Source organism: Oryctolagus cuniculus, chromosome 8, assembly GCF_964237555.1.
Source record: "Oryctolagus cuniculus chromosome 8, mOryCun1.1, whole genome shotgun sequence".
Classification (NCBI taxonomy): domain Eukaryota; kingdom Metazoa; phylum Chordata; class Mammalia; order Lagomorpha; family Leporidae; genus Oryctolagus; species Oryctolagus cuniculus.
Window position 1 is genome coordinate 108,925,869 of NC_091439.1, and position 27,689 is coordinate 108,953,557.

General features: G+C 45.1%; 1 protein-coding gene across 1 annotated transcript in view; it reads left to right on the forward strand.

Annotated features, from left to right (window-relative positions):
- The window catches only part of PDCL2 (phosducin like 2), a 113,537-nt gene that overhangs the window by 34,047 nt on the left and 51,801 nt on the right, over positions 1-27,689 (forward strand). The window contains exons 4-6 of the mRNA XM_008267847.4: positions 3,912-4,055; positions 10,276-10,484; positions 17,186-27,090. Of these exons, the coding sequence (XP_008266069.1) occupies positions 3,912-4,055; positions 10,276-10,484; positions 17,186-17,340 (508 nt within the window). The 3' untranslated portion in view covers positions 17,341-27,090. The remainder of the gene's footprint in view (positions 1-3,911; positions 4,056-10,275; positions 10,485-17,185; positions 27,091-27,689) is intronic.

Genomic DNA, 27,689 nt, shown 5'->3' on the forward strand with positions numbered 1-27,689 from the left:
CTTCCTTTTGGAAGCTAAAAGCAAACACTGCCTTTTTCAGACTTCGCTGCAGCAAGGGTAGTAAATGTGATTTAGGTTCTGTTGGACACATTCGCAGATTTGAATTCAGAACTAAATTAAGTATGTAAAAAAGCGGCGGCATGCAAAGCATCCTAGCTGGTGCTAACCTCGACTTTGCACCATGATTTTGAAGCCATCGTTCTGGGAGCATGTCTTACCCGTAGACTGTTCCTATAGAACTAGGTTTCCAGTAGCAACAGTTGGTTTTCTGATGCTCACAGAAGTTTGACGCTAGGGCCAGTCGTTGGAACACAAGTTCCAGATTCCTGGTTGCTGGATTGCAGCAGACCAGCCTTGGCAGACCAGTTTTGCAGTTTTCTCCTGGGAGTCATTTCTGGTAGCCAGCCTAGATCCTGTTCCTTCTGTCTTTCCATTGGGTTTATAAAGCACTTAATTCCCAGGTTAAGCTCCTTTCTGTTCAAAATAGCCGAAAGGGCTTTCTGTTTATACAGTTGAATCATCACTGATAATGATTGTTAGGTGAAAAATGCAGGCCATTGAACACCATGTGACTGCCTCATGGCAAAATTAACTCATCTGTTTACTTTTCTCCCCTCCCCAATTCCACTGAAGTTAAAAAAAAAAAAAAAGGAGGAAGCAGAAGATGGGAGGGGAAAAAGAAGTAGCTGATAGTTGTGGTAGGGTGCGGTGCCGCCATTGAAATAAGACCATTTTGAAAGTTCTACAAGATGTTAAGCCAGTGAATTCAGATTGGGAGTTAGTGACAGTGTGAACAAGGTACAGCTCCCAGAAGATCTTTGGAGCAACTCTAGGTTCTGAATGTCTCGGCCACGGAGGGAAAATTGAAGGACTTCAATTTGAAAACTGTGTGAGGGCCCTAGCCCTGGGTTGCTATCCTTGGCATTATCCTTTGGGCTTCATTTTGCGTGGATTAGTTATGTAAATGAGAGTTTTTACCTGACAGGTGAAACAAGGCCTGAACTCTTGAAAATGTATCCAGGGTTTTGCTTTTATTCAAGTATGAACAGGGGACAATTGTTATGAAGTGGATAGGTTGTAACTCAGTTCCCCAGAGGAGGGGGCGTGCTCTACCACACAAAGGAGCATCCTAATTGGCCAGGAGTCAGAAGGAGAAAGCATGACATGAGCCTCTACTGGGGTTGCTATAGGACAGACAAGGCAAAGTAAGCAGCCTTGGGATTGGCTAGTTTGAAAAATTTTGGTAGGCTCTTGGCTGTAGGGGTCATCTGATGCCTGATGCTGGACGGTTAGGGCAGAGAGCTAGTTAGTGCCTTAGCCTGATGGAGGATGTGGCTGAGAGTATGGATCCTGGATTAGTTGGTTTGCTTTTGTGAGTTTTTGCTGTTCCAATTAGCTGTTTCTGGGACAGGCTGTCTCTGCCGGATCACTGAGGCCCCAGATGCTAAAGCTTTATGAATATGGAGTAAGAAAATATAGTTAATACTCCAGGAAGAAGAGCGTAAGTACTTCCTGCAGTCTGGGCATTATGGCACAATGGGTTAGACCATCCTAGAGTACCAGTTTAAGTCCTGATGCTCTGCTTCGGATCTGGCTCCCTGATAACAAGCTTGGGGAGCAGTGGATGATGTCCCAAGTACCTTGAGCCCCTGCCACCTGTAGGGGACCTGGATGGAATTCCTAGCTTTGGCCTGGTCCAGACCTGTCTGTCGCAGCTATTTGGAATGTGAACCAGTAGATGGAAGATATCTTTCTCCCCTCTACCCCCCACTCAGTCCACCTGTCAAATAAATAAATCAAAGTCTACAGATGTAAAAAACTTGCTGACAGGTCAGAAAACAAATGGATTTGTTTCATGAATCTAAGCATTCAACAGCTAAATTATCTAAATATGTACCTTTGGAGAGTTCTTAACAAAGTTTTAAGATTCTCTCAGGATGAATAAATGAGCAAAACTTACTGAGTGCTCACTGTGTGCCAGCCACCATGCTAAGATATTTACATGCACTGCCTCGCTCAATCTCCAGCAATCCCATGTGAGTAGTTAAATTAGTATCATTCCGGCCGGCGCCATGGCTCAATAGGCTAATCCTCCGCCTTGCGGCGCCGGCATACCAGGTTCTAGTCCCGGTTGGGGATGCCGGGTCTGTCCCGGTTGCCCCTCTTCCAGGCCAGCTCTCTGCTGTGGCCAGGGAGTGCAGTGGAGGATGGCCCAAGTGCTTGGGCCCTGCACCCGCATGGGAGACCAGGAAAAGCACCTGGCTCCTGGCTTCGGATCAGTGCGATGCGCTGGCCGCAGCGCGCCGGCCGTGGCGGCCATTGGAGGGTGAACCAACGGCAAAGGAAGACCTTTCCCTCTGTCTCTCTCTCTCACTGTCCACTCTGCCTGTCAAAAAAAAAAAAAAATTAGTATCATTCCTGGGGCCAGCGCTGTGGCATAGCGGATAAGGCTATGCCTGCAGTGCCGGCATCCCATATGGGTACCGGTTCATGTCCCAGCTGCTCCACTTCCCATCGAGCTCTCTGCTATGGCCAGGGAAGCAGTAGAAGATGGCCCAAGTCCTTGGGCCCCTGCACCCACATGGGAGACCTGGAAGAAGTTCCTGGCTCTTGGCTTTGGATTGGCACAGCTCTGGCCATGGGGGCCAACTGGGGAGTGAACCAGCGGATGGAAGACCCCTCTCTGTCTCTCTCTGCCTCTCCTTCTCTCTCAGTGAAACTCTGACTTTCAAATAAATAATCTTTAAAAAAAATTAATACCATCCCCGTGTTCAGCGGGGGAATCAGACTTTCGAGAGATGAAGTGAATTGCCCAAATGCATGCCCCTCAGTGCTGGAACTCACACTTCATTGTAGGTTACTCTGACCTTAGAGCCTAAATCGTCATTGCTCTCCCTGACAAGCTCTCGACCTATATGACATGTGGATGCATGGCACGGAATTTCACAAAGGCTTCGAACCGTCCATTAGCTTAGTGTGCTGTGAATAAATAAATGGGGATAATAATAGCAATGACTTCGTAAGTTTATGCAAGGATTAAGGTAGTTAGTGTATGTACTTAAAATAGCAACTACCCACCCCTCTTCTGTCTCTCTGCCTCTCAAATAAAACAACAACAAAAATAATAGTGCCTGGCAACCAAGTAAGCACTAAGAAATGTTAGGTATCATTATTACAGATAGTCTCTCTTAGGAAGTGGTATTTAACCTGCTCATGAGAACTTGTCAATCTAATGTCCAAATAAACTCTCTTTAGCTATGATTAAAGCCTAGTCTTTAGCTATTATTAAAACCTAGTCTCTTTTTTTTAAAGATTTATTTATTTATTTGAAAGGCAGAGTTACAGAGAGGCAGAGAGAGAGAGAGAGAGAGAGAGAGAGACAGGTCTTCCATCCGATGATTAACTCCCCAAATGGTCAGAACGGCCGGAGCTGTGCCAATCCAAAGCCAGGAGCCAGCAGCTTCCTCCAGGTCTTCCACATGGGTTCAGGGACCCAAACACTTGGGCCATCTTCCACTGCTTTCCCAGGCCACAGAAGAGAGCTGGATTGGAAGTGGAGCAGCTGGGACCCAAACCAGCGCCCATATGGGAATCCAGCACTGTAGGTGGTGGCTTTACCCGCTACGCCACAGCGTCAGCCCCAAAACCTAGTCTTAATAAATTTAAATAATTTAAAAATAAATTTTAAAATCAATTATTAAATTAATAGTAAACATACTTTTCAAGACTCATAACAAATTCCCCTATAAAAAGAAAAAATTGCCTTTGTAAGATTGCTAATGGTTATTCTATCATTTAAAGTGCTTGATTTATAGATATTGTATTCACTGTTCCAAATTATTGCTGTATAGGCAAATGACTTTAGGAATATGATAATTTTTTCATGTAATTTAATTCCATTTTTTAATTAGAGAAAAGCGGTTACAGGAATGGAAAGCTCTTAAGAAAAAACAAAAATTTGGAGAATTAAGAGAAATTTCTGGAAATCAGTATGTAAATGAAGTCACAAATGCAGAAAAAGATGTGTGGGTTATAATTCATCTATACAGATCAAGGTAATTATAGTGTTTCAAAATGTTGATATACTAATATTTTGAAAGATATGTTTCTGATTTTAGGGTTCTGTAAAGAATATGAGTACAATAGAGTACTCAAAAGAAATATATATATAAATGTTTATAAAAGGTTTAATAATCATTGGCTTCAGGAATTAAATTAGGCATTTAAAATATTTACATTTCTAACGTAAAGAAATTTGCACAGTTTCTAGAAAATAAGTACTCTTTGGTAAATAAAACTTTTTATTAAGGTGGGCATTTAGCCTGGCTGTTACGATGCCCACAGCCCGTCCCAGGCTGCAGGGTGGAGCTCCCTGCTGATGCAGGCCTGGGAGCAGTGGTGATGCCTCAGGTGTTCACGCTGCATGGGAGGCCCAGGTTGCATTCCTGACTGCCAGCCTGGTTCCTGCCCAGGCCTGTCTATTGTGGCATTTGAGGGGAGACCCAGTGAATGGTTACTTTCTGTCTCTGTCTCTCAAATAAATAAATACATAAAAAGCAAAAAAGTATTTATTATGGAAAAATTTTAAAATACAGAAAGAATGAGCACTTAAATACTCACCATACAGATTCCATTGTGAACATTTTGCCATAATTATATCTTGTGTGTGTGTGCTTACATTTGCAGAAACATTCCTAAGTAAATTACACACAGCATCATGACTTATTCTTACTTACATCAGCATGTATCTTCAAAAGACAAAGGCCTTGGAAAAGAAGGAGAAGGATCTTTTCTTCCACCTATCTTTGTTTCACTGGCCTGGGAGCTCTGCACATTAGACGGACAAAAGACAGATTAACAAGAAAGAAACAGAAGTCTACTAATGAGCACGTCACAGATACACAGAGAGGAGTAACCTATAGGGGTGGCTAGAACTTGGACTTAATATAGCATCTTAACAAGAAAAAATAAATTTGTAAGAGAAGTGACATTACAAAGGAAGGGGTCTTGGAGCTTCTAGGGCTGGCAAACTTGGGGCGGGTAAATACATGAGGGAAATCGTTGGAAGGTTACATACTGTCGAGTAGATTCCTCTGGTGCCTCTCTGGGCTGCCGAGAGTCCAGAATTTTCTCTAGAGATTAACAATCAGCATTCCTTTCCCAACAGGGAGCGGGAGGGCACAGAGTATTCTTGTGTCTCTTTATTCTCAATTGCTTTGAGCTCAAAATAATCCTATGCCAGCATAATGTATTTTGGGTGATAAACTCTGAATCTGTTTAAGGGCATTTTTCTACATAGCCATGATACCATTTTCCCGCCTAACAAAATTAATGGTAATTTCTAGTAGCATTTAATGCCTAAGTCTTACTCAAATTTTCCCAACTGACTTCAAAATACCTTTTATAAATATAAATGTTTTTGAATAAGGTGCAAATCGTGTAGTACACTTAGATACATTGTTTTTTACGTCTATTTTAGTAGAATAATTCCCATGCATTCCCCCTGTTTAACAAAGACAGTTAATTTTAAAATGCCCAGTTGTACAAAGTACAATCCTGAAGTCCCTAGGTCTTACCAGCCTGGTGTTTCTGAACTCTGTTCCTGTCTGGCTTTAGGTCCCAACCCTCCGCCTCATGGCTACAAACTATTGCACTGACCGGCTTCAGTGTCCTTGTCCCAGTCTCTCAATCCTAACTTTCTTCTTAGAGATACCCAGAGCAGCTTGTACGAATTAGAGTTGTGCTGTCTAGCAGCTCACCAGTTCCCCAGCCAAATTAAAGATAAATTATTCATTTATTTGGTTGAGAGAGACAAGGAGAGAGACAAAGAACCCACATTTTTAGGGCACCCTCCCAGTGCCCTTTGGTGACTGGTGACATGATTGGGCCAGCCAAAGCCAGAGGCAGGAACCCAATTCAGGCCTCCCATGTGAGTGACAGGAACCTAATCCCTTGAGCTATCAGCACTGCTTCTTGGGGTCTGCATCAGTCAGGAGCTGGAGCTGGGTGTCGAACCCAGTCACTCTGCTTTGGGACTTGGGTGGGCATCCTGACAGGCATCTTAACTGCTAGGCAAACATCTGCCACCCCTTCTAGTAAAATAGTGACAGAACATGAGCCACTAGAGGAAACTAAAATACTGGTAGATTAATTTTTAAGTCATTTTAAGTTCCTTTTTAAAAATGTTTATTTGAAAGGCAGAGTGACACACACACACACACACACACACACACACACAGAGGGAGGGAGAATTTCATTTGCTGGTTTATTCCCCAGATGGCCACAAGGTTGGGCCAGGCTGAAGCCAGGGGCAGGGACTCCATCCTGGTTTTCCACGTGGGTAGCAGGACAACAAGTACATCACCTGTTGGTTCCCAGGCTCATCAGAGGGGAGCTGAATCAGAAGCAGAGTAGCCAGGACTTGGAACCGGCACCCTGCCATGGGGCGAGGGCATCACAAGCAACAATTTAACCCACTGCGCCACAGTGCCCAGCCCCATTTTAAAGTCTTAAAATGACTCACATTCCTATTTTACCTCTACTGCTTATTTTGTTGAGCCAGCTTGTAAAAGCTGCTGCTAGTAATTCTCACAAACAAGGATGATAAATGCTGACATTTACAAAACTGGGATATGTTTGTGGGAAAGGTTAGATGCTAAAGTAGTTCACATATCTTTTCTGACCCTTTAAGATAAGTAGAAGAGATGTTGTTTCTCGATGCCTATAACATAACACTAAAATTATTTACTCTAATAGTTACTTCTAGGTAAATAACTAGTTTTGACAATTTTCAAAATCCATAGAAGTTGAATGTTTTTGTGTTCCTCAAATTGTCATCTTTGATAGACTCAGAGTAAGGATGTGGCTTTATAATATTTTAAGTATTTGTAACCTTCTTAGAAGGTTTTTTGAGGCCAGTCTAAGATATTTACATAAATTATTAGTTTCCTTGACATTAAGAAAATACATGCTTGTGTTAGTATGTAACATTTTAAGAAAATTGATTTATACTCAAATTTGTAAAATATATCATAGAAAGTAATTGTGCTATAAATATCCTTCAGACAAGTCTTTTTATTTTGGAAAGGCTTTTCCTTGTTTCCTGACTTGAGAGGCAGGGAGACAGAGAGTTCCTGTGTACTGGTTCACTCCCTTGGCTGGGGCACAGCTGGGAGCTGTGTATGCAACCCAGGACTTCCACGTGGGTGGCAGGAATCCAGCTGCTTGAACCAGCACCTGCTGCTGTCAAGGGTCTGAATTAGCAGGAAGCTGAAGTCAGCTACCAGAGTTGAGCATGAGCCCTGGTACTCCAGTGTGGAGTGTGGACATTCTATATTCTGGTGCCTTAACCATTAGGCCAAGTGCCTGCCCCAGAAAAGGTTAGTGTGTAAACACTGGATTTACTCACAACTGTTTAATTTTGTAAAATTAAGTATAGCTGTTAAACAAATTTGTGTTTCCAGCTAGTTTTTCAAGTTTTTTAGGAAGGTGATAATTTGTTTTATACAGATTCCTAAAATTCTATAACTGTAATGGTGTTTGGCATTTTGTTTATACAGTTGGGTCTATTTTTTCATAGAAATAAAGGCTCAGTCTGCTCAAGATGCCTTAGTGGGATCTAACTTGCCCTGGGCCAGTGAGCTTGAAGTCAGTGTTACTTCTGATTTTAGTCGATCTTACTTATACCTGTGCCCAAATTCCAGTTTGGCACATCCGTGTTATTCCTGTGCCCAAGTGCCTATTTTGGACCTTGAATACCATAATAGGCCCTTACTTTGTTTTCTGGTGTTAGAGCTCCTCCTTAGGTTTTGCAGCTTTGCTGGGGCTGAACGTTCTGGACCCTGAGCTGCACCCCAGATCTGTTCCCTGCCACTCACTGTCAGCACCAGAATCCGTGTGCCACACTCTTCATGCGTTTCCCTGCCCACACCAGTGCACACCTGCTTTCTGCTGGTCACACCAGCACCCTCCCCCCAGCCTCGCACACACACGTCTCTGTCAAGCCACCGACTCACATCCCATTCTCGTGGTAAGAAGGAAATGTCCCTGAATTAGACATTAGTGGATTCGGTTCTTCTGAGGAAAATTTGAACTTGCAAACTTGATTTGTGTGGAAGACTTATGTTAGTTAGGCAGTGTATGTTTTCCTAGTATTACTTTCAGTGGGTCGCTCGTTAAAATAAAGCTCTATTTAGATTTCTAGCAGGTTAATACTATCAAATGAAATGCAAATTCAACATGCAGTGCATTTAATTTGTTTTTCTTAGCACCTTCCTCCATACACTGTCGTATATCAGTCCCTAAAGTTAAGAGGACTTCTGAGAATTCTGTAGGTGCTGGGGCTGCAAAGGCAGATAGGGCTCCTGTCGCTGCCCTTACGGATACTTTAATATAGTAAAGGGACACAAGTAAATGTAATGGTGATGTCTTTCAAGTGCTATGGTTGGAGTCTACACAGAGTAAAGGCACTGAAGATAGGCATAGTAATTCTACCTCTGGAGAGGGAAGTGCGAAACACTCTGTTGGGTAAGTAATTCTTGGTCTTGGCTTCCACGAGAAGAAGATTCCCAGTTTTCCAGGGTCGGAGGAGGTGGGTAGGATAAGCAGCTTCAGAAAGGTGCAGAAGCAGCAGGCGGCACAGTGCCTGGGGGGGGGGGGAGGAAGGCGGGGGTAGGGACGGTCGGTACCTTGATCTGCCTGAAGCACCTGGTACAATGCTGGAGAGATAGTCCCGACTTTCTCCTGGAGTTAGCCAGGAGTCACTGGAGGGTTTTAAGCTTGAGGGAAGTGCCGAGTATCAGGGTCACACACAGATTTTCCTGCTGAGCTACCTTTCAAGTAGAGCCAAGGGTGAAAACGGGGAAGCAGGACTGGAAAGAGAGGCCGTGCAGGGCAATCTGTCGTAGCTCAGAGAGGAAAGGAAAGGAGTGGAGCAGTGGGAACAGGGAGGAGAGGAGAGATAGGAAAGAAGGAGGGACAACCAACAGGACCTGACTACCAACTGGGCATGGTAGAAGGCGGGGGCGGGGCGGGGAGCAGAGGGTGTCGGCCTGGGTGCCAGTCTAATAAAACACAGGGGGAACGTGTGTGCACACGCGTGTGTGTGTGTGTGAGTGTGTGCACACGTGTGTGTGTGTGCGCGCATGCATGCATGTGTGTGTGAATGCATGTGTGTGTGTGCGTGCACGCGTGTGTGTGCGCGCGCATGCATGCATGTGTGTGTGAATGCGTAGGGGAGATGAAGACCATCAGCTGTTGCTAGTGGAGCAGTGAAGATTCTGTGTAGATTTTGTGTGGAGTGAGAAGACCCACGGTGTAATCCTAGGGAGCATCTACCGCTGAGGAACCGACAGAAGAAGGAGCTCAGGGAGGTGACAAGGAAGTGAGTAGAAAGTGTTACCACAGAGGCCAAACGAGAAGAGCTTTTCGAGAGAAGTGAGCAAAATAGACTTTTTTTTTTTCCTTTCTCACCTGGGCTAAGACCAGAGGAAAGAGATTAGTTATTGTAAGGAATTTTAAAAACCGATTTAACAATTTGAATCTCCAAAGTGCATAGTCTTTGGAGAAGGAAAGAGGAGACCACAGGAAAAGGGGGCAGCAGAGAAACCACCAGAGGTGGTCCCGTGGAAAAGGGAAGGCGTGTGAAGAGGGGTGGGGGCGGGAGGATTGGCCTTGGAACATTCTGATAAAGCGCCAGGTGACGCAGTGGGAGAGAAGGAGCTAAAGAGCACAAAGATGTGGTGGTTTTGACCATGCTTCCAGTCCATCTTACATTTCTGATGAGGAACAGTTTGGATGATGGGGACAGGTGCAGCATGCCAAGGAGACCTTAGGTAGCTTGTGGGAGTCAGAGAAGACAAGGAACTCTGGGTATGTGAGTTTCCTGGTGGTGACAAGGGCAGGGAGTGGGAGCCCTGTGTTTTAACTCAGAACTGCAAAAGATTCTTTAGGTTTTTGTTTTGTCTTTCTGTGACCCACAAACTGGGAATTGGCTTGAACTAAACTGATTATAAGTTGGATGTAGTTTGCCTAAGTTAGGCATCAGATTCCCTATGCAGTTAGTTTCATTCCCAGGCTGTAGTAGTGTTAACTGAAAATTGGAGGCTTCCACACAGCCTCGTCATGGTTAAAGGTAACAATGGAGGTGACAATGATATGCCTTTATATCAGAAACTATCTAAGCTGTGTTTTTGTCTTGGGGATGTTGCACTTATTTTACTAGAATGAGATGAGTAGCCTTTTTAAAAGATGATGTGTATACTGTTTCCTTTTTAGCATCCCAATGTGTTTGTTGGTTAACCAGCATCTTAGTCTCCTAGCAAGAAAGTTTCCAGAAACGAAATTTGTTAAAGCCATCGTGAATAGCTGTATTCAACACTACCATGACAATTGTTTACCAACAATCTTTGTTTATAAAAATGGTCAGATAGAAGGCAAATTCATTGGAATTATAGAATGTGGAGGGATAAATCTCAAGCTAGAAGGTAATGTTGTGATTTTCTTTTTTTTTTTTTTTTTTTTTTTACAGGCAGAGTGGACAGTGAGAGAGAGAGACAGAGAGAGAAAGGTCTTCCTTTGCCGCTGGTTCACCCTCCAATGGCCGCCGCTGCAGCCGGCGCACCGCGCTGATCCTGGCAGGAGCCAGGAGCCAGGTGCTTTTCCTGGTCTCCCATGGGATGCAGGGCCCAAGCACCTGGGCCATCCTCCACTGCACTCCCTGGCCATAGCAGAGAGCTGGCCTGGAAGAGGGGCAACCGGGACAGAATCCGGCGCCCCAACCGGGACTAGAACCCGGTGTGCCGGCGCCGCAAGGTGGAGGATTAGCCTATTGAGCCACGGCGCCGGCTGTAATGTTGTGATTTTCAAAATTTGTTTATAAAAATAACAGGTGAAAACTTCCATAGATTAACAAATGTCATGAAAGTATATTTCCTCAAAACATAAGGTTTTCCCTTACTTCTTGTCCCTTCCTATATGCCTCCAGATTAGCTTAGCTACTATTACTCATAATATACCACACTTTTGCTTAAAATACTCAATGGCTTCTGTGTCAAGTAAGTTAAGAATTAACCTCTCTAATGATATTTCTCAGTGTTTTTCTAGTTCCTTCTCTAGTTAGTCTATTCTTCAGCCACTTCCCCAGGACATACCTTACTCATTTGTGCCATCACACTTTGTTCTCTGTTCTGCCTTTGTACCTAAAATATCTAACCTTTCTTTGCTTTTTCTGTCCAAACTTTATTCTTATGAATTCCCTTAACTTCTGTGTATCCCATTATATAACCCTGGATTTTTTTTTTAAGATTTTATTTTATTTATTTGAGAGGTAGTATTACAGACAGTGAGAGGGAGAGACAGAGAGGTCTTCCTTCTGTTGATAACCCTGGATTAATTCATAGTCTCTCTTCTTCTTCTGTTTAATTTCTATATTTAATTTCTACAGTATCTATTTGCTATATGATACATCTTATGTTCCACTGATTTGCCTACTGTCTGACTTTTTTGCTTAATCAGTTCCCTTCAAGTCTTCTCTCTAACAAGTATGGGGACAGGCTCCTGTATTATTTTTCTTGGCACACAGCACAGGACTTTATATATTTACCTTTTTAGTGGTTCTTTACTTCCTAAGGTTAATTTTTCAGAATTGCTTTATATTATAAAACTAAAAATCTTTGTTTCTGACCATCAAGTTTAAACCACTTGTGAATGGCTGTTTTCAACAGCTATTCTTTCCTTCTTTCAATCCCCCAGAACCGCTTCTGACTTTACTGAGACCTCTGTATTTGAATTGGTCCAGAATTTTCTCCCTTTCCTTCTCCTAGTCTCAAAGGTCTCTCCGTGGTTTATCACATTGTTTTTCTAGTGTAGACCTCTTTGTTTTAATTAAAAATACATAAAAATAGTCTAATGTAGCAAGCATTCATGAGATCATTTTCTTTTCAGGCTGCTATTATAAAAATGCCATAAATTGAACAGCTATAAGCAAGAAACATTTGTTTCTCACAGTCTGGAGGCTAGGAAGTCTAGGATCAAAGTGCCAGCAGATCCAGTGTCTGACAAGGGCCCATCACTTATAGATGCTGACTTGTTGACTATTTTATTTGTTTGAAGGCAGAGCAACACAGAGGGAGAGAGAGAAAGAGATTTTTCATCCACTGGTTCATTCCCTAAATGGCTGCAACAGCAGCTGAGTTGGGGCCAGGAGCTAGAAACTCCATCTAGGTCTCCCACTTGGATAACAGGGGCCCAAGTATTTGGGCCATCTTCACTGCTTTCCTAGGCACCTTAGCAGGGAACTGGATCATAAGTGGAGCAGGGGTTGGTGCTGTGGGGCAGCGGGTTAAAGCCCTGGCCTGCAGCACCGGCATCCCAGGTGGGTGCCAGTTTGAGTCCTGACTACTCCACTTCTGATCCAGCTCTCTGCTATGGCCTGGGAAAGCAGCAGAGGGTAGCTCAAGTCCTTGGACCCCTGAACCCGCTGGAAGAAGCTCCTGACTCCTGGCTTTGGCTCAGCTCAGCTCTGGCTGTTGCCACCATTTGGGGAGTGAACCAGTGGATAGAAGACATTCTCTCTCTCTCTCTCTCTCTCTCTCTCTCGTTCTCGCTTTCTGTCTCTACCTTTCTCTGTAATTCTTTCAAATATTAAAAAAAAAAAAAGGCAGTAGAGCAGTCAAGACTTCAGCAGTCATTCCAATATGGAACACCAGTGTCCCAGGCACAGGTGGCAGCCTAGCCCGCTGGACCACAACTCTGGCCCCAGATGCTGACTTTTCACTACATCGCTGGGAAGCGCAAAGAAGCTCCCAGAGGCCTCTTTTTAAAGGTACCAATCCCATTCTGAGGGCTTCTCTCATGAGTTAATCATCTCTCAGGCCCCACCTTGTCTTAATATTTTGGGGTTAGGATTTCAACCTATGAATTGGGGCCTGGGCATACAAACATTTAAGAAAATAACAACTATCCAGAATAACAAACAGGCATGTTTGCTTGTGTTTCCTTTGGCTGTTTGTTTGCTTGCTTTTTGAAAAACACATTCCAGATGTAGTTACCTGTATTTGCATTCCTAGTCCTAGGCCACTCCCTGCTTCCTTAGAGGCTAATGCTATCAGGAATTTAGTATGTTTATGGGTTATTTTCTCCCTCCCAATCCCCAGATGGAGATATCAGAGGGAAATTTTTGGATATAGTTTGAAACTTGTGCCAAAAATAAATGCACATTGCATGAAATTTACCTTTTTAATAACTTCTAACTATGCAGTCCATTAACATTCAGGACATACCTATTGCTGTGCGACCATCAGCCTCATCCATTTCTGGAACTCTTTTCATCTCGCATAATGGAAGCTCTGTGCCCATTAAACAAGAACTCCATATTCTTCCCCTCCCTCCAGCCTCTGGCAACTACCCTTTACTTTCTTGCTCTGTGAATTTGACTATTCTATATCTCTTATAGAAGTTTTAAGCATTTTTCCCCAGGTACTGGTCATTCTGATTACTGTTCCTAATAGTTTATATACTGTGTGCATTTTTCAGTTGTGTTGTTTCATTGATTTATAGGCTTATATGTGTAAAGTTCTGATACTCTTATAGTATTAGTAGTATATTCTTGCTACCTATAGCTGATCATTTAATTTTTTTAAAGATTTATTTTTTTATTTGAGAGGTAGAGTTACAGATAGAGGGAGAGACAGAGAGAGAGGTCTTCCATCTGCTGGTTCTTGTCCCAAATGACTGCAACAGCCGCAGCTGGGCTGATCTGAAGCCCGGAGCCAGGAGCTTCTTCTGGGTCTCCCATGTGAGCACAGGGGCCCAAGCACTGTGGTCATCTTCCACTGCTTTCCTAGGCCATAGCCAAGAGCTGGATCCGAAGAGGAGCAGCCGGGACTAACCAGAGCCCATATGGGATGCTGGCACCTCAGGTGGAGACTTAACCTACAATGCCACAGGGCTGGCCCCCTTATTTCATTTTTATTACCAGATAAAAATTGTAGTATTGGCATAATCAAAATTAAGATTTTTCCTTATTTTATACCTTTTGTGCTTTCTTTTAAAAATCCTTCTGTATTTCTAAGGTGAAAAAGATATTCCTCTATACTTTTTTTTCAAGATTTTATTTATTTATTTGACAGGCAGAGTTACAGATAGAGTGAGAAAGACAGACAGAGAGAAAGGTCTTCCTTCCACTGGTTCACTCCCCAAATGGCCACTACGGCCGGGGCTGCGCTGATCCGAAGCCAGGAGCCAGGTGCTTCCTCCCAGTCTCCCATGTGGGTGCAGGGGCCCAAGCACTTGGGCCATCTTCTACTGCTTTCCCAGGCCACAGCAGAGAACTGGACTGGAAGAGGAGCAACCAGAACTAGAACCGGTGCCCATATGGGATGCCAGCACTGCAGGCAGAGAATTAACCTAGTGTGCCATGGCTCCTGCCCCATCCTCTATACTTTTTAAAATAGTTTTAAAGTTTTATTTACCAAGTTAGGTCTTGAATAACATTTTATTTACCAAGTTAGGTCTTGAATAACATTGAGGTTTACTTTGTGGATTCAAATTACACTTCTCACTGATTTTTTAAAAAGATTTCTTTATTTATTTGAAAGGCAGAGCCACAGAGAGACAGAAAAGGAAAGACAGAGAAATCTTCCACCCGCTGGTTCACTCGCCAAATGGCTGCAAAGGTCGGGCTGGGCAAGGCTGAAGCCAGGAGCCAGGAGCTTCTTCCGGGTCTCCCATTTGGGTGCAGGGGCCCAAGTTACTTAGACCATCCTCCACTGCCCTCCCAGGCACATCAACAGGGAGTGGGGTTGGAAGTGGAGCAGCTGGGACTCGAACTGGCACCCATAGAGATGCTGGCAGTACAGGTGGTGGCTTTACCTGCTACGCCACAGTGCTGGCCCCTTCCCACTGATGTTTTAAAAATTTTTTTTTTACTTTTTAAAAAATATTTATTTATTTGAAAGAGTGACAGAAGGAGGAAGAGAGAGAGAGAGAGTTTTATCCATTACTTCACTCCCCAAATGTCCCCAGTAGCCAGGGCTATCCCAGGCTGTATCAGGAACCAGGAGCTCCAGTCAGATCTCCCACATGGCTTGCCAAGAACTCGGGCACCTGGGCCACTATATGCTGCCTCCCAGGTCCAGTAGTAGAAAGTTGGATTGGGAAGTGCATGGCTGGGACCTGAACCAGGCACTCTGATAGTGATGCAGGCCTCTTAAGTGGCAACTTAACACCCACCTCACGACATCTGCCCTTGTTTTATTTTTTTTTATTTGGGAAAATGCACATTAAATTTACCATCTTAACCATTTTTAAATATACTATTCTGTAGTATTAGATTGATATCGTGGACCCGAGCTCCAAAACGCTCTTCATTTTACAGAACTGAAACTCTAACCTATGAAACAACTTCTCCTTCTCTCATCTCCTAGCCCCTGGCAAGCACCCTGCTTTCTGCGTAGGTGATTTGCTTATACACCTTATATAAGTGCAGGCATACAGTAATTGGCTTTTTTGTGACTGATCTCACTTTGTTTATTATCCTCAAGATTCCTTAATGTTGTAGCACTTATTAGAATGTCCTTTCTTTTTAATACTGAATAATGCATTCTGTTTGTACATTCATCCACAGATGGACACCAGGGTTGCTTCCCCCTTTGGTGATTGTGGATAGTAGAGTGTACATTGTGGATACTTTGTAATATAAATAAATACATTAAATATAAATAAAAAGTGTCAGACTCTGCTTTCATTCTGCTGGGAATATACCCAGAAGAGGAATTTCTGAATCATATAGTAATTCTATTTTAATGCGGTTTTAATAACTATAGCCTTATTTAAGTATCTCTACTGGGGCAAGTCTTTTTCAAAATTCCACATAATTGTTGGAATTAGCCAAGTGAAATATCCTGTTGAATGCTTATTCAAATCCCATTTGTAGATTGCTGGCAAAGTAACATCCTAATAACTGTAACTGTTGCCATCTGTGATTTAAATATATCTATCTTGTAATTTGTTGTGATCTTTGTGTTTTTAAAATTAATTTTGTAATGTTCCTTATAAAAGTTGTGTTCATCTAGTACTTAGCAATAAATTTGCCGAAATGATGAACTTGCAGGGATGGGGGATTTTTGGATATCAGTTCAATTCTTTTTTTGTTGTTATATATATTTAGGCTTGCTTTCTTGGATGTGCTTTGGTAACTTGTATTTTTCCTCTAAGTTTTCTTATTAACATTTTCTGACATATTTGCATGTTTTTTTTCAAAGGAGTCCTGTGGCTTTTACAATCTTGTGAGAGTTTTCATCTTTATGAGAATTCCCATTTACCTACATCTTCACCAGATCCTGGTATCGTTAGACTATTGTTTTTTGGCAGGCTGAAGGATATGAAATGGGATCTTGTCACTGGTTTTGTTCCATGCAAATTCTTTGTTATTTGGTTTCTCGTCTTTTCTTGCTTGAGGTGCATCTATCAGTCTCTTCAAACTCTTGATTTTGTTGGCTATCCCTGGTTTTTTACTGTGCTATTTTTGCTAAAATATTCTCTTCCTCATATCACTTCTAGTATCCTTAGGTTAACTTTATTATTCTTTCCTTAACTTCTTTAACTTTTATTTTAAATATTTTATTTATTTATTTGAGAGGTAGAGTTACAGAGGGAGAGACAGAGAGAAAGGTCTTCCATCTGCTCGTTCACTCCCCAAATGGCTGCAACAGCTGGAGCTGAGCCGATCTGAAGCCAGGAGCCAGGAGCTTTTTCCAGGTCTCCCACATGGGTGCAGGGGCCCAACCACTTGGGCCATCTTCCACTGCTTTCTCAGGCCATAAGCAGGGAACTGGATTGGAAGTGGAATAGCTGGGGCACGAACCAGCACCTATATGGGATGCCAGCACCACAGGCAGAGACTTAGCCTACTGCACCACAGTGCTGGCTAAAACTTCTTTAACTTTTAAGCCATTTATTTGCAATCATGTAAAAATAATTATTTTAACTATAATTTCTTCCTTTAAGTGTAACTTTGCTGTGTCCAGTGTTTGATATTCTAGTGCTTTCATTGTTATCCAGTTTTGATTATCATTTCTGCATTAATGTTATTAGTGTCAACTTATTTTTTCAAATAGATGAGAAACGTTTCTATTTTCAAGGTTTTTTTTAATCTGACTAAAAATTATGGGTTATTTTTTTGCAGAACTTGAATGGAAGCTAGCAGAAGTTGGAGCAATACAGACTGATTTGGAAGCAAACCCCAAAAAAGGCATTGTAGATATGATGATGTCTTCAATTAGAAACACTTCCATTTATGATGACAGTAATAGTTCCAACAGTGATAATGATACCAAATAGAAATATTTGGTAAATATCATCACAGTACGTGTATATGGAATGTTTTATTTACTGCTGCCTTTATAATGGAAACCAGAAAGTTTATCGATTGATTGATTTTCATTTGTATGTTAGAAACATAGTTTATATGTCATTTCAAAAATGTTCAGGTATTTCACAATATTCATTGCTTCCAACAAAACCAGTATTTCTACTAAACTCTTAACATTTCTCTGTGACATAGCCTTTCACTGAGCATGCTTGACACAAACACAAATATTCCAAGTTCTCTGTGTTGCCTGTTCTCTCCAAAGAGACCTGGGAGTGAAAATAATGGGGAACCATAACAATTTCATGTAAGTCAACATATATTTTTTAACATTTAAAAAATCATTTTCAATATTTGGGGGATGGAGACCAAGACACAAATGGAGAATCTTCCGTATACTATTTCACTCCCCAGAAACCCACAACAGTCAGGCTGTACTAAACCAAAGCCAGAAGCCTCAAACAGTCTGGGTCTCCCATGTGGCTGGCAGGCACTCAAGTACTCTGCTAATGGCCTGGGAAAAGCAACAGAAGATGGCCCAAGTGACTGGGCCCCTGCCGTCCACGTGGGAGACTGGGTTGAAGCTTTTGGCTCCTGACTCAAGGCTGGCCCAGCCCTAGCTACATGGCCATTTGGGAAGTGAACCAGCAGATGGAAGATTCATTCTCCCTCTCTCTTACTCTTTCAAATAGATAAATAAATCTTTTAAAAATTTACTATTTAATAGTATAATGTGAAGATTCTGAAAATATGTAAGAAACATCCCCACTCATTTTGTATTCTAAATAATTCTGTTAAGTTAGAGAAGAAAATTGTGGGGAGCAGCTCGGACTGGACTAAGTTACTGGAATTAAGACTTATTCTATGCATCTGCTCTCCCACAATATGGCGCTGGGAGAGAAGAAAACAGCTTTTACACAGCTGCCTCCAGTTCAACCAATAAACTGTAGGACTTGCTCCTGATTGGAGAGCAGCGTACTCGGCGTGTGGGCAGCCGAGTTAGGATTGGCGGAGGAGGACCATAAAGGAGGAGAGAGACGGCATGCACCAGGAACATCTAAGGGGAACATCTATCCGAATAACACCTGTGCTGCCCCCGAGAGAGCCGGCCGGCGGTGTGCCGCTCCCCTGCGGAAGTGGGGAATGTGGCCAGGGGGAACTGCCCTTCCACGGAGGTGGAAGGGATAGTAGCCAACCCGGGAAGAACCAGCAGCAAACCCGGGGAGGGCCAAGCAGACGAAAAGAACAGCGCAGGGTCCTGTGTTGTTGCTCCTCCACGAAGAGGGGGAGCGACATAATGGTGCCGTGACTCGGATAGGAAACCTAGGCCGGATAGGAAACTTAGGAGGGAAGAAACGGGAAGAACTGGGAAAATACCGGAGAGAGAGACTAGCAAACAGCCTAGGGAAAAGCCAGACGAAAAAGGTGCCGGAAGAAGCTATTGAAAGCCTAGGCATAGACTCAGATACGGACTACGGGGGGAAGCTGGGAGAAATCTCTAAGGTCGAAAGCGAAAGTGAAAGCTAGAACAAACAGACTCGGATGCGGACTGTGGGGAGAGGCCAGGAGAAATGAGGGAGGAGTATTGTTGGAGGAAAGCTTGGGGAAACATACCGGGTAGAGAAAAATGTTAGGGAAATTGAAGCCGCGGGGGGCAGGCCGAGGCGGAAACGAAAGCCACTTTGGGATTCTCAAGTTAGCCCGGGAATAGGGGGCGAAAAAAACCAGAAGCAGAAACGTAAGCCTGGTTGGGATCCGTCTGATTAGCCCGGGGAGCAAAGGATGGGAAGCCAAACTGTGGGGCGGAGACGTAAGCTGGGTTGAATTCGCCAGGCTAGCCCGGGGAACTTGGATTGAATGCTAGTGGTGGAGACGCAAGCTACGCTGTGTGACTCGCGGAAGCCGCCGCGTGCAGAGAGAGCACGGGGCGTGAATAGATAGGGAACGCGGGGCTGGCGCGAGGCCGTGGTTCAGACGCGAAAGGGCTAGTGAGAGACCGCGGAGTGTGCGCGCGAAGCCGAGCCGCACAGAGCCGGGAGCCCGCCGGCGGGGCGAGGTGCCAGGAAGCCGCGCGGAGCCGTGAAGCTGCCGCGGGGCGGGCGCCGGGAAGCTGCGGGGATAAGAGAAACAGAAGTTTAGAAGTAAAATGAGAGAAATAGGAATGCTGGAAGATAGAAGTAAAATGGGAGAAATAGGAATGCCCGGAGATAGAGAAATAGAGAAATAGAAAGGCCTCCCCTCAACATGGCAATGAGAAAGCTTGGATTCGGTCTGCCCGATTAGTGAGGCGATGAGCACCTGCGGCGGCTAGCAGCTTATGCGCCGCAGGTCACCGAAGACAGGCACGAATTAACATCAGTAAGGCCTCCCCACAATACAGCAATTAGGAGGCTTGGATTTGGTCTGCCTGATTAAGGCAGTAAGCGCCAGCAGGCGGCTCGACCAAAGTATGAGCCGCAGGTCACCGAACACAGGCACGCATCAGCGCCTAAAAACCTCCTCACAACATGGCGAAGAGAGGACCCGGATTCGGTTTGCCTGATTGATAGGACTTGTAAGAACCTGTGGCAACTCTAGCAAGTAGAGCAGAGTGTGTGCCGCGGGACACCGAAGACAGGCGCGTATCAACGCCAAAAAAATAAAAAGAAAGGGGGATCTATGGGGAGCAGCTCGGACTGGACTAAGTTACTGGAATTAAGACTTATTCTATGCATCTGCTCTCCCACAATATGGCGCTGGGAGAGAAGAAAACAGCTTTTACACAGCTGCCTCCAGTTCAACCAATAAACTGTAGGACTTGCTCCTGATTGGAGAGCAGCGTACTCGGCGTGTGGGCAGCCGAGTTAGGATTGGCGGAGGAGGACCATAAAGGAGGAGAGAGACGGCATGCACCAGGAACATCTAAGGGGAACATCTATCCGAATAACACCTGTGCTGCCCCCGAGAGAGCCGGCCGGCGGTGTGCCGCTCCCCTGCGGAAGTGGGGAATGTGGCCAGGGGGAACTGCCCTTCCACGGAGGTGGAAGGGATAGTAGCCAACCCGGGAAGAGCCAGCAGCAAACCCGGGGAGGGCCGAGCAGACGAAAAGAACACCGCAGGGTCCTGTGCTGCTCCTCCACGAAGAGGGGGAGCGACAAAAATTACCAAGTATTACCACTAATAATCAAATTATAGAATCATTAGGATAGTATGACATGCAAATTTCTAAATTCTGAGGCGAGGTGAGAAAAATACATTATGTATGGAACTTGCTTGTTTTAATAAAAATTAGAAAATAATTCATCCTGAGAAAACGTATAATGTGAGGACACTGCAGAAGACTTGCAGGATGTTTTATGTTGGCATAATAACGATCATCATTTTTGGAAGAAGGAGTGGTAAATCCAGCCTACAGGAGTTCAGCGCTACATTGCATTCCTCCACTTTTTGATGACTCATGATTCACATTATAGATGTCCACCAATGTTTGTAAGAGAATCTAGAGTGAGTTTCAATGCTTAGATTACGAACATATATGGGTGAGAATTGAAGCAATTTAACATGAAGTCAAGAAAAGTTTCTTTGTTGCTGTTGTTTAGAAGTTAGAGACTTTAGATGTTGCAGAGAATTGAAAGTAGATTATTCCCATTAATAGCATTATTTTAGTTCACCAAATAGGATAAAATCATTCAGAGAATTACCTAGTTATCTTGACACAACTTCCCTTAATGAATGAATGGATACATTGCTATACAGGATAAAATGATTGTGGATGTGAAGGAAGAACCATATTATCATAAAGTTAACGCAGTAATTCTAATGCCACTTAGTATATATAAACATGAGCACATTTGCCCTCCAATTGAAACCAAATGCAAAATGTTTCCCTAAAAGTGATCTTCCTTAAGTAAATACATATTTATCTGCTTTGTTAAGTTAAAATTAGCAGAGGAAGTAATTGTAGTACTTGGGATAGCTGAAAATAAAGGTATATATTTCCTTTTTAACTCTTAACTCGTAGTCATCAAGTGACAATAAGTTTTCACACAGAAACACATTTCTGAAGACTGTGTCGTGTGTAAGAACTGCACAATGACAGCATGTTAGAGCTGCCTCCTTGTGATGCCACCCCTCTCCTCTGCAGAGTGCACATGCGTATGCTAGCCAGGACTCTTGCCTGGCGACAAAGGTCCCTGCTACTTCAGAACACCTGTCATTTAAGTAAGGCAGAAATATTTGTCAGAATGTGAGTAAATTACTTAACATATAATCTCATTTCCCATTTTGTTGAATGAACTTTTGTTTGATGGGGTAGAAGCTTAAAAGTTTTATTGCCCAATATTCAACTGTTTGACCTACAAAAAGATTGTATTTCACCTATTTCCATTGTCTTTTCTTTGCCAACATGCTCTATTGAACTTCCTTTCCCTTTGTAGTGCTTTGCTTGTCAAAACGTCATCCTGGAATCAGCAGTATTCCCGGAGAACTTGAGGGAATTACAGACTCTCTGGCCCCATGCCAGACGTAGTGAAAGGGGATTTTCATTGTAAGGTGATTCTAGGTGATGGTATTCACATTAAAGTCTGAGAAGCAATGGCCGGCAAATCCCTTGAATATGGCTGAGCCTATTCTTTAACTCTTTCCCCACACTCTATTTTTATTTGTTTTAAATAGAAACCTTGGGTATTTTTTATTATTTATTTATTTATTTATTTGAGAAGTAGAGTTACAGACAGTGAGAGGGAGAGACAGAGAGAGAGGTCTTCCATCCTCTAGTTCACTCCCCAAATGGCTACAACAGCCAGAGCTGTGCCGATCTGAAGCCAGGAGCCAGGTGCTTCTCCTGGTCTCCCATGCGGGTGCAGGGCCCAAGGACTTGGGCTATTCCACTGCTTTCCCGGGCCACAGCAGAGAGCTGAATTGGAAGAGCAGCTGAGACTAGAACTAGCACCGGTATGGGATGTTGGCACTGTAGGTGGTGGCTTTATCCGATACGCCACAGCGCTGGCCCCTCCCCACACTCTAACTCACGAAATCTGACCATTTTAAATTTCAGCCTCAGTTCCAAGTCAAACATTGTCTGACTGAACTTGCAACTCAAGGAACTCTGAAGATGGGAGGCGTGGTTCGTTTTTAACCAGTTATTTCCCTGTCCTTTCCAGAACCATCCTTCTGGTCTTGAGCACCGAGAAGTGTAGGGCTGAAAGGAATGTTTCTCCTCTCTGTACCGTCCACACTGCATTCAGATGTTCATCTTTAATGGGTACCTTGAGTTCTAGAAGCTCTGAGGCAGCCTCCCCACTGCATGGACCCACACAGGGACAGGTCAGTCTTCTCTCCTTCTCCTTCTTGCTGCTAGAATCTTTCCCCCTTAGGCATCAAGATGGTTAATCTTGGACAATACTTCCTACACAGCATGAATTGGCCCATCAGAAAGGTATGCATCCGTGCTACACCGAATGGTGGGAAGGCACATTGCATTACTTCAGCTCTCTCCTTGGCCAGCTAATTCTCTGGAAGTCCCTCCTGTGTTCAGGTGGGTGCATGGCAATATCAACAAACCCGAGAACAGATGAAATCCCAGTATCCCCTTCTTAGGTCTTCTCCATGTTTTCTAGCTGGTTTTATTGGAGTCTTGGTCATTATACTTGGGGCAGGATGGAGGCATAAAAAGCAGTGGGGAAGCCACTGTACTCAGGAACCCAGCAAGACATGTCTCAGTGGTTCAATGACTTCCTTTTCCCAGGTGTTCTGCTTATATGGCCCGAGATTGGGGCATTGAAGGTTTTGGCCATGTAGGCTTAGTTCTGCCCAACCTGGAGCTGAAAGAGCTGGTGTCCAGTCTCCAGTGTTGGCAGCTACTTAGTGTAGAGGTCACCCTGGGGACTCCTGGTGGGCAGGAAAATCTCTGGCTATCAGCAATAAACTCCCCAGCTCTGCCCAGAAGAGCAGATTACCTAACTGGGAAAGCCCACTGGACTGCAGGAAAGCTCCCTAACTAGGAGGAGGCCGCCACTCCAGGAATAGCCCTGGGATTATAGTCCTTGTATAGCCCCCAGCCTCTGGGTGTCCTGCTGCTCCTTGGCAGCAGGTTCAATGAATCTCATGCTGCTCACTCTGATTGTACTGGCGAATCTTTCACCACCCACGACACTGGCCCCAGTCACTTTCTGCCGCATCTGGGTGGAACACATCATGGCCTTTGCTTCCTGTTGTGAACTTCACCCAGCGTCTTACACAGGTGTCGGCTCTGTCTGTGACAGTGTTTCATATTCTTGTGAGCTTCCAAATACTGGATTATCAGCACAGTGTTAGGGACATCGTAGTTCACGACCCCCCCCCCCCACTTTGTACTCTCATTCACTCATATTACTAAGGCTACTTCTTGCTGACAACTTGCATGTTACCATAATGTGGGATATAAAGATGGTCCTAAAAAATCTTTGTAGCATGGTTAACTTTTCATGCATGTTTAACTCATCATGCATTTAATCACTCCTTCATCTCAGACATTAACATGGGTACTGTGTGCACACTGGTGAATGAACTGCACGGTTCTTGCCCTTCTGATGATTACCATACAGTGATGGGGAAGACAGTTAATATCTAAGAAACTACATAAATAATTCAAAAAAGGTATGGTCGACACAATGAAAAATGATACCTGTGGGTATTATGTGGGGGGAGGGTTGGTGAGAACCAGTCGTAAGAAAAAATGGGGGTGGGGGAGCAGGACATGGCATATACCAAAGCCTAAGGATACAGAAAGAAATGAAAAGGAGGTTTCTGGGTGGGAGTGTCAGGAAAGGAGTAGAAAAATGGGAGGCTGTGCTGCAGGAAGCAGCAGGTGGGGGTCAGCGCTGGGGGCAGTCAGAGTTCACCAGAGCAGTCAGAGTAGAGTTAGATTTACTGAGTACATGCAAGGGGCAGCAGTCTACAGCACAGCGAGGCTGTCCGGTGCCCAGACTGCAATCTGAGAGGCTTCTACGTGGCGGCAGCCTCCTCATAGCCCGGCTGCTTTGCTTTCCTGTGGTCCGATGGGGTCTCTCTCTCACATCCTTTGCCTTTCTGGTCAGAGCTGGGAGGTTTCCACTGCTGTTACCTAGGGCCTTCCCCAGCTGCCACAGCTCCAGATGACCCCCCAGAGGACCCCCCAGTCCCCTGAGAGGTAAGAGGATGACCAATCTTTGGCATTTGGGTAGAGGTACTGCTTCCTGCTGCTCAGGGTGTTATGTTGTCCCTGTCTTTGATTGTCAGGCTTCCAAGGGGTTGGGGTATCTCAGGCCCTGGCTGCAGGAATCCAGTAGGTAGAAGAGCCTCAGGGGAGAGGGAGTGGTCCATTCTGGGAATGAATGCCTCCGTTACCCAGGGGACTGTAGGTGGCCTCACTGATGTCCTTGCTGTTCTACCATTTGAAAATAGATCTGCGGTGTTCAGAAGGAGACATGCTGAATTAATTTGTTCAAAAAAGGAGGGCCAGGAGTTATGGCAAGGAGAGATACTAGAGGAATAACTAGGGGCAGAAGAGAAGATAGAAGCCACATTCACCTGAGGAATTGAGAACCCAAGCCCAGGGTCTCTGTTGCATCCACTCCCGCAAGGGTGTTCTTAATATTGTGCTGTACCTGTTCTGATTTTTTTTTTACATGAAATACTTGGGTGCAAGAGGAGAGACACTGATTGGGATCTGCAGCCATGGGTGTTGGGAGTTAGGGTGAGCACCACCTGAGACCTGTCTGAACAGCAGGCACAGATCCCTGACAAGTTCACAGAATTATGTAACGCGGATGGATTGCCCTCTGGGGGAGGTGTACTCTTGACCCTGGAGAGGTGGGTCCATGGGAAAAAGCCGCGGAGCTTTCTTGCTGTTGGCGCTGTCAGAAGGACGTGATGGGATCTGGCTCAGACAGATTCCAGTGGTCTGCGTTTTGTCCTGTGGGAGAACTTTAAGGTATACCCAGTCTCCAGGTGAGAGTGGGCCTTGGGCTGTGTTGGTTTTGCTAGTTACAAGCTGGATGGTTTGCCCTAGGGGGACTGGCCTACTGTGGCAGGTAGCTGTTTCAGGGCCTCACAGGGGATCCTTCTGGAGGAAGGGAACTCACAGGGGAGCTTGCGCAAGCTGCAGTGTCTGAGATCCTGGGGTGCTGTGGGGCCTCAGGATGGCCAGAGGAGGAGGCGTCAGCCATGGCTCTTGTACCTCTTGCATTGACGTTGGGGGAGCTTTCCGTGGTCTGCTTGCCCTCTCTACTGTTGCTGAGGACTGGGGAATGACAGGCCACGGGTAGGTGTAATGGATATGGAGGGCTCTGGTGCCCTCTTGCACCGTCTGCTCGATAAAGCCTGGACTGTTGTCTGATTGCAAGGAGCAGGGGAGCCTGCAGCAGGGGGGTCATGGTCAAGGAGGGCTGCTGCAACCTCAGAAGCCTTTTCGGACCTCGTAGGGACTGCCTCTACCCATCCAGCAAAGGTGCCCACAAAGACCAGAGATGTTAAGCCTGCTGCAGGGAGGCATGGATGTGACATGTTTGCCAGTCATTGCCAGGCAGGGGCCCTGACTTTGGATAGGTTGAAGGAGAGTGGGAAGTTCATGGGCTTCCTCTGGGTTTGTGTGGTAGCCTGTGGGGAATGCATGAGAGCTTGCAGGGCTTGGGGCATATCCTTGCACTTAGTCCTTGGGGGCTTTGGCCTCCAGATGAGTAGCTTGGTGGAGGTCCTGGGAGTAGAAGCCTTCATCAGGACCTCTTAGCGCAGCTGAAGGCTCTAAGCCCTTTTGGGATTCTTCTTGGGTGTACTGAGGGGGAGAAGGGGCCGTGTTGAGAGCCAGAGCAGCCTGAAGGGACGATCTGGTGGCTGCCTTGGCTTGTTTGGCACCCTTGTTTCTAGTGGAAATCTCATTATTATGTGTCTGGCGAGCTTTGCAGTGGGTAACAGCAACCATTCCCGTGAGCACGTGAGCCTCCGGTAGGATCAGGATTTGGGGGCGTGTTTCATGGGGGTTTTTGGAATTCACCAGAGCAGTCAGAGTGGAGTTAGATTTACCGAATACATTGCCAGGGGCAGCCGTCTACAGGACGGCGAGGCTGTCTGGTGCCCAGACTGCAAGCTGAGAGGCTTCTATGTGGTGGTAACCTCCTCATAGCTCATTGTTTTATTTCCTTGCGGTCCAATGGGTTCTCCCTGTCACAAAATTTGTTTTTCTGGGCGGAGCTAGGAAGTTTCCACTGCTATTAGTGAGGGACTTTCCCAGCCCGCCAACAAGCCTGGGTGACCACCACAGACTGGAGAGGCAGGCAGGCCCAGATCATACAGGGCGCTGTGGCCATGATTCAGAATTTGGGTGCAATGCAGAGCTGACGTCCCAGGTGGGCTCTTACACCCCCGTGGGAGATCAGAACAAGCTCCTGGAGTCAGCCTGGCCCAGCCCTAGCTGGTTCATTCATCTAGGGAGTAAGCCAGCAGGTGGATGCTCTCTGTCTCTCCCTTCTGTCTAATCTGCCTTCCAAATACAAATAAATAATTAACTATTAAGAAACATTTTTTGGATATAATGAGAAATAATAAAAGGTTTTTTAGAAGGAACATAATGTGATTTTATTCATAGTTTCAAAAGAATGTTCTTGCTGTTTTGTGGAGAAAAGACTGAAGGGGTATCCATGGTATCTGAGGCACCCAAGAAGAGACACCACGCAGGAGCCAGACGTTAAAGAGTTTGCATGAATCCTTGAAGAGAGCGTGGATAGGAGGTAAAAATATGTGAGCCATTCCAACGAGGAACTGAGCCGAGCCCTTCAGCCCGGGATTCTTTTTTTTTTTTTTTTAAAGATTTGTTTACTTTTATCTGAAATGCAGAGTTATAGAGAGGCAGAGGCAGAGAGTGCGGTCTTGGATCTGCTGGTTCACTCCCCACATTGTCGCTCCCCCTCTTCGTGGAGGAGCGACACTGAACCCTGCCTAGGCTTCCTATCTGAGTCACGGCACCATTATGTCGCTCCCCGTCTTCGTGGAGGAACGACACAGGACCCTGCGCTGTTCTTTTGTCTGCTCGGCCCTCCCCGGGTTTGCTGCTGGTTCTTCCCGGGTTGGCTACTGTCCCTTCCACCTCCGTGGAAGGGCGGTTCCCCCTGCCACTTTCCCCACTTCCGCGGGGGAGCGGCACACCGCCGGCCGGCTCTCTCGGGGGCTGCACAGGTGTTCCTTCAGCTAGATGTTCCCCTTAGATGTTCCTGGTGCATGTTGTCTCTCTCCTCCTTTATAGTCCTCTTCCACCAATCCCAACTCTGCTACCCACACGCCGAGTACGCTGCTCTCCTCCAATCAGGAGCAGGATCAGCTCCTGGAGGTC